This window comes from Myiozetetes cayanensis, unplaced genomic scaffold (assembly GCF_022539395.1).
Source record: "Myiozetetes cayanensis isolate MyiCay16 unplaced genomic scaffold, myiCay2020 scf5-8, whole genome shotgun sequence".
Lineage (NCBI taxonomy): Eukaryota > Metazoa > Chordata > Aves > Passeriformes > Tyrannidae > Myiozetetes > Myiozetetes cayanensis.
The window spans coordinates 66,597,810-66,613,276 of NW_026087742.1; the positions used below are offsets into that span (position 1 = coordinate 66,597,810).

A 15,467-nucleotide genomic window follows, 5' to 3' on the forward strand; every position below is an offset into this window, starting at 1 on the left:
ATCCTGCAGGTAATAGTTTAACTTCTGTTACTGCATTATGAACATAAGTAATTCATGGAGCAAACAAAAAACTTTTTTTTAGGCTTGGGGCATGAAGAAAAACCGACTCAACACAACTTCAAAACACCTGCATCTTCTTTCAACAGCAAAAACACCTTTGATCATTTTACTCTTATTTATATTAAACATTACAATTGTTTTAGTATGGAAAGTCCCAAACATACAAAAATATATTAGAGATTTAGGCAAGCAAGTTAGGCAAATCTTCTAAAGTGAAGTCAGTCACACTGGATCCAGTCCTTACATGTCCCTTAAGAGAATGATAAGAGCTCTTGGCATTGCTACCTGGCATCATCAGGCTGACTGGAGTAAACAGAACGAACCAACATAAAACCATATCCAGAAAGGTACATTTGTGCTGAAGCACAGAACTCCTGTTGCTATAAGCATAAAAGGTTTGCTGCACAGGACTACTTATGGTGCAAAAAATTTATTCCAGAGGACTCACTATAGCTGAAATAAAGTGGCATTGTTACTCTGGCATTTCATGGAGGAGCAGCTTTCACTTCTATTACTGAGAAATGAAGTGTGGGTATTTTATTATACATGATGCACGTGCAGGAAAGCACTCCAATTCCTCTTACTACTGGCGTAAAAAACTGCAATCTAGACTTGAATGTGTCTTAATTTAGCGAGGTACACTTAATCATCATTGGAATGAACTGTACGTTACACAACATGACCTCGGAAAGCTGCAGTCCAGTTTATCCCAAATTTGCCCTGATCCGCGTGCAGTACTTGCCCCTTGCAGGAGCTTCATTCCTCTTACAAACATACCCCCTTTGCCCACCATCACCTCTAGCTAAAATCAAACTCTTGCTCAACCTGCAAAACAAAACATCTATTCTTCACCTACAATATTGGATGAATCTATAGGATCATTGCCTAGTCCTCCTAAAAAAGGACAAATTATTTCCAAAAGCTTTATGTTACACCTCTGAGAACTTACCTATTTAAGAATACAGGGGGCCTTGTAGAAGCAAATATTATACAAGGTGCAGTGAACTGCCATAAAATGGGAATGTGATCTTACCGCAGGAATTTGCAGTTCAACTGGGGTGATTTTAAATGCAAGCCTGTTGTTGTACCATTTCACCCAAGAATGCTCACTCTTGTAAGCAGTATGCAACAGATTCGAGACAGCAGTAACATATTTCAGTGTGACAATGAACTCCAAGATTAACTATGCAGTTAACCCTAGCGAAAGTCAGCAAGCTTGACTGCTGATCATACCTGTTCTACCTACTATCCCACCCTTGGTTGCTTTCAACCATCCCTGTTAACATTCTTCCTAATCACTGTTGGGTGGCCTAGCACTTTTCACAGCTCTTATATTTCTAGGTGTTCTACAGGAAAAAGCAGCTTCTAGAATCTTTGGGGAAAAAAAAGAAAACTAGCAAGTTTGTGCGATTGACAGAACTTACCTTCTGTAAAACAAAGAGCTAATAGTATTCAAGTCTCCTCGACAGCAAAAGGAATAGGAAAAGAGGTTCTATTAATATTTTGTAAATAAAAGTCAATAAAGGATTAACAGAAAACCACTAGAAACAATTCTACAGCAATTCTGGGCTTAAACCAATCGTATAGAGGTAATAAATTGACAGTTAGGAACCTAGCTTCAGGTAAAGAAATTTCTGCATTTCTGTTACTACACCTCCCTTTCCTGAGATCTGCACTTAATTGTAGGCTAGGATGCCAAGAACTATCCAAACCAACACTTGTTTGGAATGTGTCAGTTCTGTGCATGTCCTGTCCATAAAATGGCCCATGTTATAATAGCTCACAGGAAGGAAACCTAGAGTTAGGAGTTCAGACAGTTTACTTTTCACCCTTTGAAAATGAAGATGTTGAATTTCAGCTGGCCAGAGCACCAGTTTCACCAGCAGTACTTACGAACCTGAATACAAGGATGAGACATGGCCCTTGGAGAACAAATCAAGAATGTGGGCTGGAAAATGAGCGCCAGTTTGGAGGCCCTACTGCCAACACTCCTGCTTTCACCACAAATGAGCAGTTAGGAAGAACTTGCTTTCTACACATCCATTACAGAATGAAAATAACTTGTCACTGAGTCTTAAGGAACTGGACTGATTCCACGGTTTTCAGTATTCCCGCACAGGGCAACTAGGGCAGAGTTTCTCCCTCAGCAGCTCAAAATAACAGAGGGAATAACACGAAATCAGCCACTACAGCAGATGTCCAGCTTCCTCACCCCACAACAGACTGTTTGCTAAAGCGGTTTATGAAATGAAGATTTTGGCTAAAATTAAAACAGTCTTCTCTCTAGATGTTCCCTATGGACCTAGGAGTTTCCACAAAAGTGTGTGAAAAATGGAGAAACTACAGAGAAATACACTACACCGGTGGAAATACATTCAAGGATGCACACTCATCAGGACATGGAAAGACTTCTGTCCTAGTTTTTTTTCCTCTCCCTGCCTTCTCAGTAAGCAAGAATAAAGAAGGAAAAAGAGTTAACTGACCTTAAAAGGATCATTATGTTTTGTCAGAAGAATCGTACTACCATAAAATAATGTTATACAGCTGTGAAGGACTGAAAAAAGTTATTAAAAAGTTATTACCAGCTTGAAACAACTCTGTGTGGAGGGGAAGGGGGCTGACTGTGTTCTGCCAAGGTGGAATGGGGGCTTTGGGGAACTTTGCCCCCCCCATAACCTGCCTCCTTGAGAGCCACTGGTGAAGCTGTCAGTCACTGGCACACCGGGAGCACTACCCCACCCCTGCCTGCCATCCTGTCCCTTTAGTCCAGCCCAGAATGGGTATTAGCCATTGGCACACCTGAAACCCTACACCACACCTCCTGAAGCCCCTAACCACAGCCCCACATGGCTGGTAGAGCTCTGATGTGCCTCTCTCTCTCATTTTTTCCTCTTCTCCTAATTCCTTTTCTTGATATTTGGGTAACTTAACCCTGGATGGGTTGGAATTTGCTAAGTCAAGCTTTGTGAAATGCCGTATATTGATTGAATGCTTGTTTTAAACTTTTGCCAAGTTACCTTATTTTCCAAAGTTTGCCAGTAGAAGTGTGTTATTTTGACCCCCTAAGAAGTGTTGTAGTGTTTCTCCTGTGCACAGTCTTGAGGTATAAAAGGACTGAAGGCCCATTTTAATATACAGCTCGTGTGGGTTTTGGGAGCCTTGTATCTTTTTTTAATGTAAAACCCTTCCAATGAGCTCATAAGCCAAGCCTGATGTTACAACAGCATATAGAAGAAGATGAGGGCAGCAATTCCAGAGTGGACACTTGAAATTTTCAACTTGCACTGAAAGCTTGTTAGTCTATTATACTGAAGAACTTCTATAAGCCAGGACAGACATTGCACCTTATCTTGTATCTCTGTGAGTCTTGACCAGTCATAATAAAGTATCTTAACTGCTACTCAGGCAGCTGAAAATCAGAATGGTTAATTTCAGATCCCTCGCTAAGAGCACTCAACTTTCAGTGTACAAGTGTTCATCTTCCAAAAAACACAACTTTCTGACATACCTCAAGAGCAAGTTGCTCAAAAAACATATTTGGATTCAAGTATTAATAAATTACCACCGTGAAGGACAAAAAGCCTGGAGAGAAATGCCATGAGTTGCAAAGTACTGAAACAAGATAGAGAGGGTAAGGTTTACCATACCTAAGTGTTCACAGAGTACCTGATCTCACTCCACATTAGAGCTCCTACACTTAAGACAGATAGAACACAGACTGTAGCAAACTTTGTCTAAAATGCATTAAAAAAGGAAAAAGTTATTACTTTCTTCTGTAACTAAGGTAACTCATTTAAAGTCAGACAGACAGAGAACCTGGTAGAGTGTCAGATAGGATTAGGTGAACACATTTTTTTTTCTAGCACTATTAACCAAAAAGTTACAGAACCACATCTCTGAGGTGCCCAGCACCAGAACAGTTTTCATCTTCAGGTAGCAGAATCTGCAACAGCTTTTAGGGTTATTTTCTAAATAGCTAACCTTCCAGCTTCTGGTTTTCTTTTTCCATTCGAAGTAACAGAATTTGTTGATGGATGGCTTTTCTCCACAGACTTTGTAGTTCTTCCGAGTTTTTCCTCTCTCCAGTTTTATCTGGACAATCCTCATTTTGCAATACTAGAACAAGAGGGTCCTCCTCCAGTGGTGGAGCAAGAGGGGATAAGGGTAACAATTCACTTCCGTCATGACCATCTGCAAAGAATCATAAAGCTATTACAGGAAACTCAGACTGTTTGACATATCATGAAAACCTATGTCACAACAGAACAAAAATAGCTTCTTCCACATTCAGCAGAGATGTGCTTATTCCAAAGACAGAGAAATAAAGTTCAACGGTAGAAAATTATTTTTAAATACAGTGTTTCGTTTACATTAAATTATATTTAAATTAAATAGAGCTAAATAAGAGATCACCCAGTATTTCAACTCCTTCCCCTGCTAGCTCTTTCCAGAGTTACAATGAGGTATTTATCCATGAAGTTTCCTTTACAGCTGAGCTTGTTTACTGCTGTGATTTACCACAGGCTCTATATTAAAAGCAACTTTTTTCATCTGCTAAGCTGCACTACAGGCAGAGCTGTAGCACTTTATGGTCACTAAATACAGAGTTTGTCATTTATGTATGGTTTTGAATTCCGACAAACGGGACTTTATCAATATAGCACAATTTTAGATATTTCAGAGGTTTCTTCCTTAAATGACTTAAAGCTGTAAGAATTAATAACACACTCAACAAGGTGCTAAGCGCACTACAAGGACAAGGCAGAAAAATTTCCTAACTTTTAAAGAGGGTACCTTTGTCAGCACAAGGCCTGTCTTAGTTTCCTTGCTACCACTGCAGCTATGGGAGATTGCAATTCATTTTATTTTGATGACAGAATCCTCTGTTCAAAGCAACAAAGATCTACGTAGCCTAAAGCCAACTGAGAACTGATCTCTATCAAGGTTCTAGCATTAATATTATATCAAGCTGACTCCCTTCTCCCTTTTGTATCTGCAAGTGTTGCAGTTCACTACAGTATTAAATAACAACTGCTTGTTTATTTTCTTTAAAAGCACACACAGACCTGGATGCTGCATCTTGGAAGGAGATTTATTCATAGGTGAAGCTACCTGCAGGAATATTCTCCGCCGCCAGGAGATGCGGCGAGGTGTGAGCGTGGCCCCCACAGCATTTAGAGACTCACTGCTGCAGAAAGTTGATGTTCTTTTCTTTCCCTCCCCATCACTGAAGGAAAGAAAAAGCAGATGGGGTGTTTAAAGTCAGTCATCTTCAGAGGGGAAAAAAAATATAAATCTTTATTAAGTGTGTCTAATGTACAACCAAACCTGCAGGAGCCTTTGCTGGGAAGCTTAAGAAGGGCAAAGCGTGCTGTGTGTGAGCTTCACCTTGAATACAGAAGTGCCCAATTGTTTTCTTGTAACACACTGCTGTGAAGTTTGCACTATATAAGACCAGTAAGCATTTGTACAGGGCTCAGCTGGAAGCTCAGAATAAAAGCTTAACTTCTGAAGAAGCTAAGAGAGAAACATGGTAATACTTAGCCTCTACAACAGACAGCAATGGGCTTTATTTTGCCATATATTTAAGGTAGCAAACTGATGTAACACCCTTAAAACCAAAGATGTTGCTCTAGTGGAGCACAACACTCCATTTAGTGCCATTTTAAATGTCATGATGAGCTCACAGGTGAATATTTAGTTGGAGGCAATGTTCTGTCTTCTCATACAGTCTCTTTCTTATGTTTGAAGAAGTGGATGCTTCACTTGCATAAATGAGGCCAAATGTCTTCATGTTTCATCAACATCTCCAGCTGAAGGAACAGAGCCTCTGCAAACAGAGGGCACGCTCAGTTCCTACCACAATGACCTGAAAGGGGCTGATCTCTCCAGTTGCCAGGTAAAAATATATTTACACAGTAATTTTAACAGTAGCTTATGTTGCTGGAAGAAGCAAGGAGAGGATACAGGAAAGCTTTGCTGGAAGGTCACCAAGCATACCTCTCAACTGACTACTGCCAGAAGAAAAGACCTTCAGCTTCTGTAAGTATTTGAGCCACTTTCAGAAATATGTCAGCATTTTGCATTTCTGGTAGTAAAGCAGGTGCCCAAATCTCATATAGCAATCGGTTCATTGATTATCTGCCACAAATCCTCCATGTAATGCATGAGACACAACTACAGGCTTTTAGGAAGAGAGCATCAAAGCCAGGGAGCTACGTCCACAGCTTCACCTTCATCACAGGGAAAACTGCTATATCGACACAGTAGCTACACTTAAACCTCCATCCTGTGATGAATTTCCATACTACAGTTCAAGGATCCTAGAAAGCTAGATGAAAAGAAAGCCTGGCATGTTCACTATGTTTTTAATGGTAAGGCAGTTGCAGATGATTGCAGTTTTACAGCTGCAGTCTGTCCCCCCTCTTCTGGCTTGCACAAAAGGAGACATTTGCAAGGGAGGACTGTGAAATTTCAGCTACACCAGTCTACCAAGTACACCATCTCAATCAACACTTCATATCTAATACTCTGTGCTGAATGAATCTCCTGAATCGACCAAGTTAGAACCAGTCTTTTTTGCTGACCAAAGCTGTCACTATGCTAATGATCTACATTAGCTTCCTGACATTTGTAAGCCTCAGTGAGCAAACAGGACTCACAATCATACCAAGATATCAGACCTTGTTTCCATATCCTGGCAGAGAAATAACCATGTCTTCAAATTCAACTATCCAGCAGTAGGCACAACCCTTGCCCTCCTCTAAGAACAGAACTACGGGCTGGGAGCCCTGAATATCAGATAGTCTGCATTATTCTCTAGTCCTGATTTAGTTTCCATTGTGTCTCAGTTCCCTATGCATCATACTATTAGTAGGTGGTCTCAGTACATCCCCATGTTGCATTAACCAAGACAGTAACTGTGACAGTCCTCTCTGTCTAACTCTGTAAGAGTCTTTAATGATGGGCTAACCACTGCTCAGGGAAGCTAAACACAGACTACAACACTACTTCTGAATCTACATTATTTTCCAGGCATTATTTTCCAAAGGTATTTCAGTCAAACATCCCTTGGAAATGAGATATTTAGTTTGGATATATAATCATTCTAATGGATATATAATATATTCTGTAAATATCTGTGACAGAACTACTTCTCACTATTTCAAGTCTTACATATCTCATGTTAGAGCACAAAAATGGAGTCACTCCACGGCTTACTAAATAGAAGCCACATAACAAGGGAATGAAAACTTTCTTTCTACTGCTATGTCCTAAAATCTATGTTCAGCTACTCTGCCTTGAAACGTGCACAGCCCTAGGATATTCTGAGTTGGAAGGAACCCATAAGGATCATCAGGTCCCACTCTCAAGTGAATGGCATGTGCAGGGATTGAACCTGGAACTCTGGTGCACCATGCTCTGACCAACTAAGCTAATCTCAGGGTTAACGTTCAATTTACAGTAGCAAATTTGGTAGGAAAGTCAGAATAAGAAGATGGCTATTTTAGGGTATGAAACTAAGCTGCTTACACCATCTGAGTCATGGAGCTGACATTGGGATGAACTAATTACATATGCTACCTCAGGAAGTTCTGAGGACCTGTACTTTTGTTGTTAAAACCTCCCTTCCAAAAAGCCCCTGGCATTTTTAGTGACTAACACTAATCACCTCCTCTTTCAAAGAGCTGTCTCATGAGTGATTAGAGGAAACCTTCTGAAAGTTTCAGGAACACATTTATCATATTCACCCAGGAAAACACCAAGACTTAGGAAAGGGAAGCTAGAAATGGAGCAAAGAAAGTTTCCTCATTTCAAGAAAAACAAGTCCTAGCTTAGTATCAGATCTGAAGGTGTGAAAAACATCCTACAGAGCAGAAGTACGAAGAAGTCAGAGTAAAACGGTAGTGTCTCCTATCCTAATGAAAAGATTCACAAGACTGGTGTGAAAGACAGTTTTCTAAACAGGGTGGGGGTAAAGAAAAAAAGTGTACCTGACCGTTAGATATCAACTCCCTACAAAATGACGAGGCTTATTAATGTGAGTGGAGAGACTAAGAACCAAAGCAACTACAAAGCTACAACTTCTTAAATAGAGTTCAGACATTGCTACTGAAAAGCAGAGCAGAGCTTTCACTACCTCCCAACTTGGGGATACAGACTTTCACAACTTTCCTGTCAGGGCACTGATACTGAACCTCAAACACTCACAGGAAAAAGTTCTTAGAAATTCTTAAGAAAAGACCCTGTTCTGACAACACACAGGTGAAACATCTACATGGGAAACATGTTGAAAGGTCACATAGCAGAAGTCCAATCACTAATTCCAGTTTTTAATAATGTTTTTACTTTAAAAAAAAAAGTTTCTATGTCAAACTAAAGAAATTTATAACTCTCTGTAGGCTATGAATTATAGAGTCTAGGCACTGTGGCAAGGCAGAGGATGAGTATTTCTTGGGTTATACAGTGACACAGCCACCAAGAAGAAAAAAACCATAACTATGTTCTACAAGCTCCTGTTCTACTGCAATCTTACCAACAATCGAGCAAGATGAAACGTACCTGAGTAAGTGCTCTGCAAATTAAGAGCTGGCAGTATATAAACCCTTAATGAACTACAGAAGAGATATTTAAGAACTGAACTGCAAATTGGGACATGATTGCAAGAATCAAGAAGGAGTTTTTTCACTTTACTTTTATTCATTTATTTAAAAAAAAATGACAACTGGATTGTGGTCCAGCTTCTACACCAGAATATTTCTGTTTGGTAAAACAGACATATGAAAGAGCAGTCAAATACTTCAACAGAGGAATTCCACAAAATGGAGGATTTCCATTTGTTTGTAGTTTAACTTAACTGCTTCTCTTTTAATCACTTAACATACCTCCCATGCAGCTCTGGAAAAATAAAGCAGTGTAATAGTCTATACTTAAGCCAAATGCATCACAACTCAGTTTGAAGAATAATGGTTCCCTGTAAGGCTGCTTAAGTCTCTGCTTCTGAATTAATACAGAAACCAAAATGCATTTATCAGCTTATATGCAGTAAAAAGTGAAAAGCTATAAATTCAATGTAATGCCTCAAATATTTCAGTCTGTACTTTTACCCTTAAGCTGTTACAAGCAAAAACCCAAGTAAGTCAAGAGTATAGAGTACTGATTACCTAAGTTTTTTATCTCAGGTAACTGCAACTCAGTTTCACTGAAGCATCATCTCATTCACTACTCTATCAGACAATGCATAGTATGAAGATGAGACTACTATTTCAGGGGGAGGCAAAAAAAAAAGGAAAGAAGAAATCTCAAAAACTTGGTTAGATTACAAACATGCTTATTGTTTTGTTTTAATTATCCAAATCTCTTCCCAGAACTGTTCTTTAAAATGCTCCCAAAAACTGATATTCAGAAAACCACAAAGCTACCTCACTTCTTATGAATTCTTCACATAATACTTACCTGAATTATTCTGCACTTGAGTCCATGAAAGCCAACCGACTTGTGAATAAATACTGTTGCAGCTCATGCCAAGATTTGCATTTTTCCCCCTTTCATTTAAACTTCTCCTTGATTGCTCTAACTAGCAATTGAATCAATGCAACCTACGTTGCAGTTTGGAAGCTGATGCTACAAAATCCCCCAAATCAAGTACAGAATTCAACTTCCCAGCACTTAAGCTGCAGAAACCTATATGTAAGACTAACACAGTAAGTATTCCTCCCCTCTGGGGAGTTTCTATCAGTTTCTATCCAGTTAAAAACCAGTTTCTATCAGTTTACATCCCTCTATTAGTTTTCACTCCTGTCATATATTTTTATTCTGAATAATTACTTTCTGATATTTTGTTTAAAGAACATTACCAAGTATTTTACTTCCTTTATGACACGTGAAGCCCTTTTAAAAAAAGCAATCTGTTCAAATTCAGGCGGCGATAATTCAGCTTAAATTATCCTTGCACAACAATGCAATGAACAGAGACAGTGTGAGCTAGTCAAATCTACACTGAAGGTTGTTCCATTTTTAAAAGTGCTGCTTTTATTTTTATATTAAACAAACTTTTTTACCTCTATATTAACCAGACTTTTTTTTTAGCCCTTATGTGTGTTTCTGTTCAATACTGAATGCTGCACAACACACTTGCCTAAAATCAAGATTCTGTGGAGACCATTTCCATGCCAGACCTCTCTCCAAACAAATGCATTGACAATGCTGTAAAAACATTCTGAAGGCACCTCTAAATATTGTGTTGTTGCACAACTTTACTATACTGTTCATTCCTTAAAGTAGAAAACTTATAAGTGTAGGAGGGTTGGAACTAAATGATCTTTAAGGTCCCTTCCAACCCAAACCATTCTATGATTCTATTAAAAAAACCCCAACAAAACAAAACAAAACCAAAATAAAAAAATTCCCACCCCACACCAACCACCATTCTATAGATGTTTATATTTGTATTGGCCCATCTGACTGCTACAAATCAAAAATCTTTCCAAACTGAACTCCAAGTGAAACTGTCTCTGCTCTTTCTCATCAAAGTTCACCAGGACACCAAGAAAAGCTGTCTGCTGCATCATGTGTAATCTCAAATCTGGAAACTGCACTGAAGTTTTAATTAGGGTTCCTAACAGTTAAACCCCTTATAGTCTGCAGACTGTAAAGGACTGGCAATACCATGCTCAATTCCAACCTATCATACACTCATTTACACAAGAACGCTAAGAATACCTCACACTGAGCCTACTGGGACAGACAGTGGTCCTCTCTGAGAAAAAAGAGCCAAACGAACAAATGCACAAGAAAAAAAACACACTGTAAAAAATTTAGAACTTCCTCTCATTAATAACCTGATTGTGCAACACACGTTTGCAAGTTTTGGCCACCGTCAGTTGGACAGTATATTTAATTCTCTATTAGCCAGTTCAAGCAATGGATTACTTCAGGGACTTATCACATCAGCATTATTAATTTGGTACTTCTTTCTGACTTTATTTCTTGTCTTTACTTCACAAACTCAACTAGATGGTAACAGTTCACTCTTGCTTCTGCAATTTTGTTACCATGACAGTTCAGGCCCAGTTGTTCCCAGCAAGACCTATAGCTAATGAGATCCCATTTTCTCAAGAAAATGTGTCTTTTCATACCAATTCAAGATTAAATTATATTAGAAATATGTATACTATAAAACCTAAGTAGAAACATGATGGTCTTCTGGGAATTGCTCCTAATTTGAAGATCTCCCCACTTAAAGTTCAAAACTCCATTATAATGAAACACAGTATCTTGACTGGTCTGCATAACCAATTTAAAGAAGAGTAACACCTTAGAAATTTCAGTTTGGAATTAGCTGGCATTAAAGTACAGTTTTCCATAAATAATCAATCCCTCCATTCCCCAAATCTAGAAAGCTAGGTTTGATGGGATCCAGCTGCCGGTACAAACTGACTTGGGCATTGGTTCAGTTTAAATCAAGACTGCTAACTAAAGGGAACACAGAAACAAAGCTGCACTGGAACACAAATTAGAGGCAGTCTTATAAGAGGCAGGTTGGTTTTTTTGCCATTTCTCATATCTTTTCTTCTTCCCCACACCTTTTCAACAGGAAATTATTTGTTAATTCTCCCTAAGCATCTCACAGTTAGTATCACCGAGTTAACTTGGTGTTTCTCCTTCTCATGCACAGGCAACCCGCATTAGTACTTGTGCACTCTTCACATTGCTCTTTTCTTATTTTAACATGCCCGTGATCACAGCAACACATGCTGGTTTGCATTCAGCAGAGAAAGCATTAAATTTGCGTGACACTCCTAAAATCCACTGCATTTCACATGACAAACCAATGCAGCAGATTTGCAACACTGCAACAGAAATAGGTGACAGCTACTAGATGTCAGCATAGAAGCCTCAATTTTTAACAGGCTTTTTTATCCAAAAGCCTGTTCACCTATTTGCATCACGAAGTCTATTAGAAACGCGGGAGCACAAGGCAGTGGGAGATGTGCCATGTGCTGCATTCCACTAGGAATCCTGTTGTTAAGCTGGTGGCACTGAAGAACTAGGCAGGAGACAATGCTCTCACCTCTTGGAGAGGTCACTTTCTGAGTGCTGGAGCAACCTTCCTGAGCCCTGGTAAAAGCTTTTCAGGAAAGAAGGGGCAGAGACAGAGGAGGGGAGACCAGGTGACGCAGATTCACTCTCACTGAGAGCGCGCCGAACCCCGACCTTAGGACTGTGCAGGCAACAAGAGAACACAGCAGATGGGTCAGGACAGATTTGGAAACAACAAAACATCCAGATTAAAGACACTGGCCAAGTACCTCATCTTTGTTTCCCAGAAGATAAAATGTACCAAGTGCACTACTGGGCAGTTTCCCTGGTGGTACTCATTTTCTTGTTAAAACTGATTTCTTTTAAGAAACTTTCCAATGACACTGCAGAACAGGGAGAGCACCTTATTTCTTTTGCTTTATTCAGAAAATATCCTTAGAAACCTTCTTACAATAATATGAACTGCCTTGTTTCTCCCCTTCACTTTTCTCCTGCTTTTGTAAAGAACACATTAGAAATTAGACATTATTTAAATGCAGTATTTTTGAATAAATTTTTGTGAAGTGTTTAAATCAAGAAAGATAGTCAGCTAAACATTATTTAATAGTAGTAACAAGTGTTGGGGGGACATAAAAATTAATACACTTTCTTTTACTTAACATTTATGACTAATCCTCAATAGGAAAGAATTAAAAATCTCAGTCTAGAATGACTGCTGCTGCAAACTCTAGACTGAAAATCTGCTGATGATTTCACTTAATCAGTGACTTCTTAAAAGTTATTACAAAGAAATGTAGTCAGCAAGTTCTTCAGTTGGAATTGTCACAGGGTTTCCTGTTTGCATACAACACAGTGAGTGGGGAAAAGAAAACACAACCAAAGTTTATCTCAGTAGAAAACACATTATTTATCTCTTCAGAAACACAATGTAACAAAGCTACTTCAAGGCTAGCTTCTTACCCCTCACCCCCTTTCATTCTCTTAAACAGAATAATTTTTTTCCTTTTAGTCCTTTTTCCTAAATTTTTTCTCTACAAGCCAGTTTAGCATTCACACTGATATTTAAATGTAGGTATCAAACAGGCGAGAAATTATTATTTAAACCATTTTTAGAAAAAGCCCACAAAAAGTATAATTGCAGCCAAGCACTGAAACAGACAAGTAGATTTGAGACAGCAATCCTCCAACAGGAAAAAACTCAGCTCATCTGGGCCTCAGTATTGTAAAGCGTTTGGAGTTTGTACACTCATTTACTGCAGATATCCAGGATGGAGGCAGAGAAAGAAAGTACAACCAAAGAGGCCCACAATGAACTGTGGGGACCTCTTCTGCTGAGTGAAGGAACTCCTGAAGGAACAGTGTTCCACATGTTTATAGCTGGAGAGTCTCCAAAGGAAGGGGAAAGAAATTATAGAGGAAGCTCCAGAGAAAGGCAAACAAGGAAATCACATGCCTCAGAGTTCAGTGAAGGTGTTTAATCCTTATGTCCTTACGCAAGACTCCTCACTAGTTTTAATTGAACATACTCTCTGTGAGCTTTTCCAAACACAGTGACAGACACTTGTAGCTTTTTCAACCTGGCATAAAAGCATCAGGCTACCATCTCTGCCACGTAAAGCACCGAGGGCCTCTTCTCCAAAGGGCACAACTACCCATACTGCCAAAGAGGCTCAGCTCAGAGTTGACAAATAAATAAATAAACAGATTGGTGCTGGCATCCAGCTGAATCATCAATTTGATGGACTGATGCCTCCTCTGAACAACTTCCAGGGATTAATGAGTTACTGCAAATCACCAAACTACTTGGAGGCAGAGAAGACAGGCTGAAAAAAAATAAATGGGCAAACCAACTCTGGAGAAGTGCAGAGACAGACTCCATAAGGAGTGAGGCTGACACACCGCAGTGGCAGGGGACAGCGGGAGCTTGGCACAGCATGCCCCGACTCACCTTGTCGCCTCCACGCAGTTCTGCCGCAGCAGCGGGGACCGGACGCTCTGGGACCTCCCGTTCTGGAAGGTTATCCTCCGCCTGGCACTGGAGGGGGGGTGGCTGAAGGTGTGTGCACGCCTCCTGAACTGGGGGGATTCCGAGTCTTCCTCAGGAAATGTCTGCCAGGCCGAGGACACGGGGGACGCCGGAGGAGTAGCTGGCGGGGAATCGCCCGGCGAAGTGTCCTGAAAGGAAGTGCTGGTGGAGTAAGACCTGACACTCTGTGCCCTACGAGAGCTCTCATCTAACCCACGGGCCATGCGCCGCAGTATCGGGGCACCAAAGCCTCTCCCCCTTCTGGGTCATGGCCTATTGTATGCTAATTATCACCCAAACCAGACATCCTTTGGTAATTCACTCCAAACCAGCAGCATCCTTCTTAAAAAAAAAAAAAGAGAAAGCGGAGGGAGGAATAAAAATGTGTACGTAAGGCAAACAATGTACTAATTACACTGAGCATCCTCTCACAGGGACTGGCATTCCAGTTACCAGACTTTTGTCTTTTTCAGGAAAACACAGGAATGGAAAAGACTAGGGAAACTGCTTTTAGCTAGTTTCCTCGACATATCGCGAGCATACTTCCTGTACCATCACAGCAACATCCTGGAAGAGAGACTGTTATTGCACAGCCAGTTTATGAGTAACTGCAGCAGGAAAACCATAACAGAATCTTCACTCCTGGGAATATCAGTAACCAACCCTCTTGTGAGGTAAAACATTAAAAACAGGAAATAAAAAGAAAGTGAACGGCGTTCCGCCCTCTTGCTACCATGCAGCATGCCCAACAGCTGGCTTTAGGTCAAAAATTCTTACTTCCCTAAATCAACTATTACTAAAGCAAGGATTCTTCACCTTCAGAGCATTTCCTTCTGTTGAGACACGACCTTTTCAAATTACTTCAGTAAAACAAGGCAGAAACTTAACAGAAACTCCTTGTTTTTTGTAAAAGCAAGAGAAATGCAGAAAAAAAGGATTGAGAACCAGATTAAAGCTGAAGTTTCAAGTCAACAAAACCCCAGCTTTCTTATACCCTCTGCCTCCCAGTGGAAATTCTTCTTTGAGTTTTGTAAATTGGTGTGCTTTGTGCTACTTCCTTCCAGAGTGTCATATTTACGCTTCATTAACACCCGTACATGAAAATGTGCCAATTTAAACTAAGCTCCTTACGTACTTTGTCAGAAGCAAGGCTGTTGCAGCGCTCAAAGCTGTCCACACTTCCCAGGCGGCCTCGCATTCTGTTGGCTCCCTGCAAAAAAAAGGGCAAGTAATCTAACCTGGTCTTTTTCCTCATTTTCTGAAGGTTAAGCAAAGATGGCAACACCTGTGCAGGTGAACACAGGACTGTTCAGGCACAAGACATGCTTGACATAAGATC

The 15,467-nt window shown here is 40.0% G+C and overlaps 1 protein-coding gene across 4 annotated transcripts in view; it reads right to left on the reverse strand.

The window, feature by feature from the left end:
* Nucleotides 1–15,467, reverse strand: part of TBC1D4 (TBC1 domain family member 4) — a 106,924-nt gene that overhangs the window by 13,883 nt on the left and 77,574 nt on the right. For 2 of the 4 annotated variants that reach the window (XM_050331516.1, XM_050331512.1), the window contains exons 9-13: nt 15,264–15,338; nt 14,051–14,277; nt 12,134–12,283; nt 5,127–5,287; nt 4,042–4,251 (exon numbers count right to left, since the gene is read on the reverse strand). In XM_050331516.1, the coding sequence (XP_050187473.1) occupies nt 4,042–4,251; nt 5,127–5,287; nt 12,134–12,283; nt 14,051–14,277; nt 15,264–15,338 (823 nt within the window). The other 2 variants (XM_050331515.1, XM_050331517.1) reach the window with 2 other exon arrangements.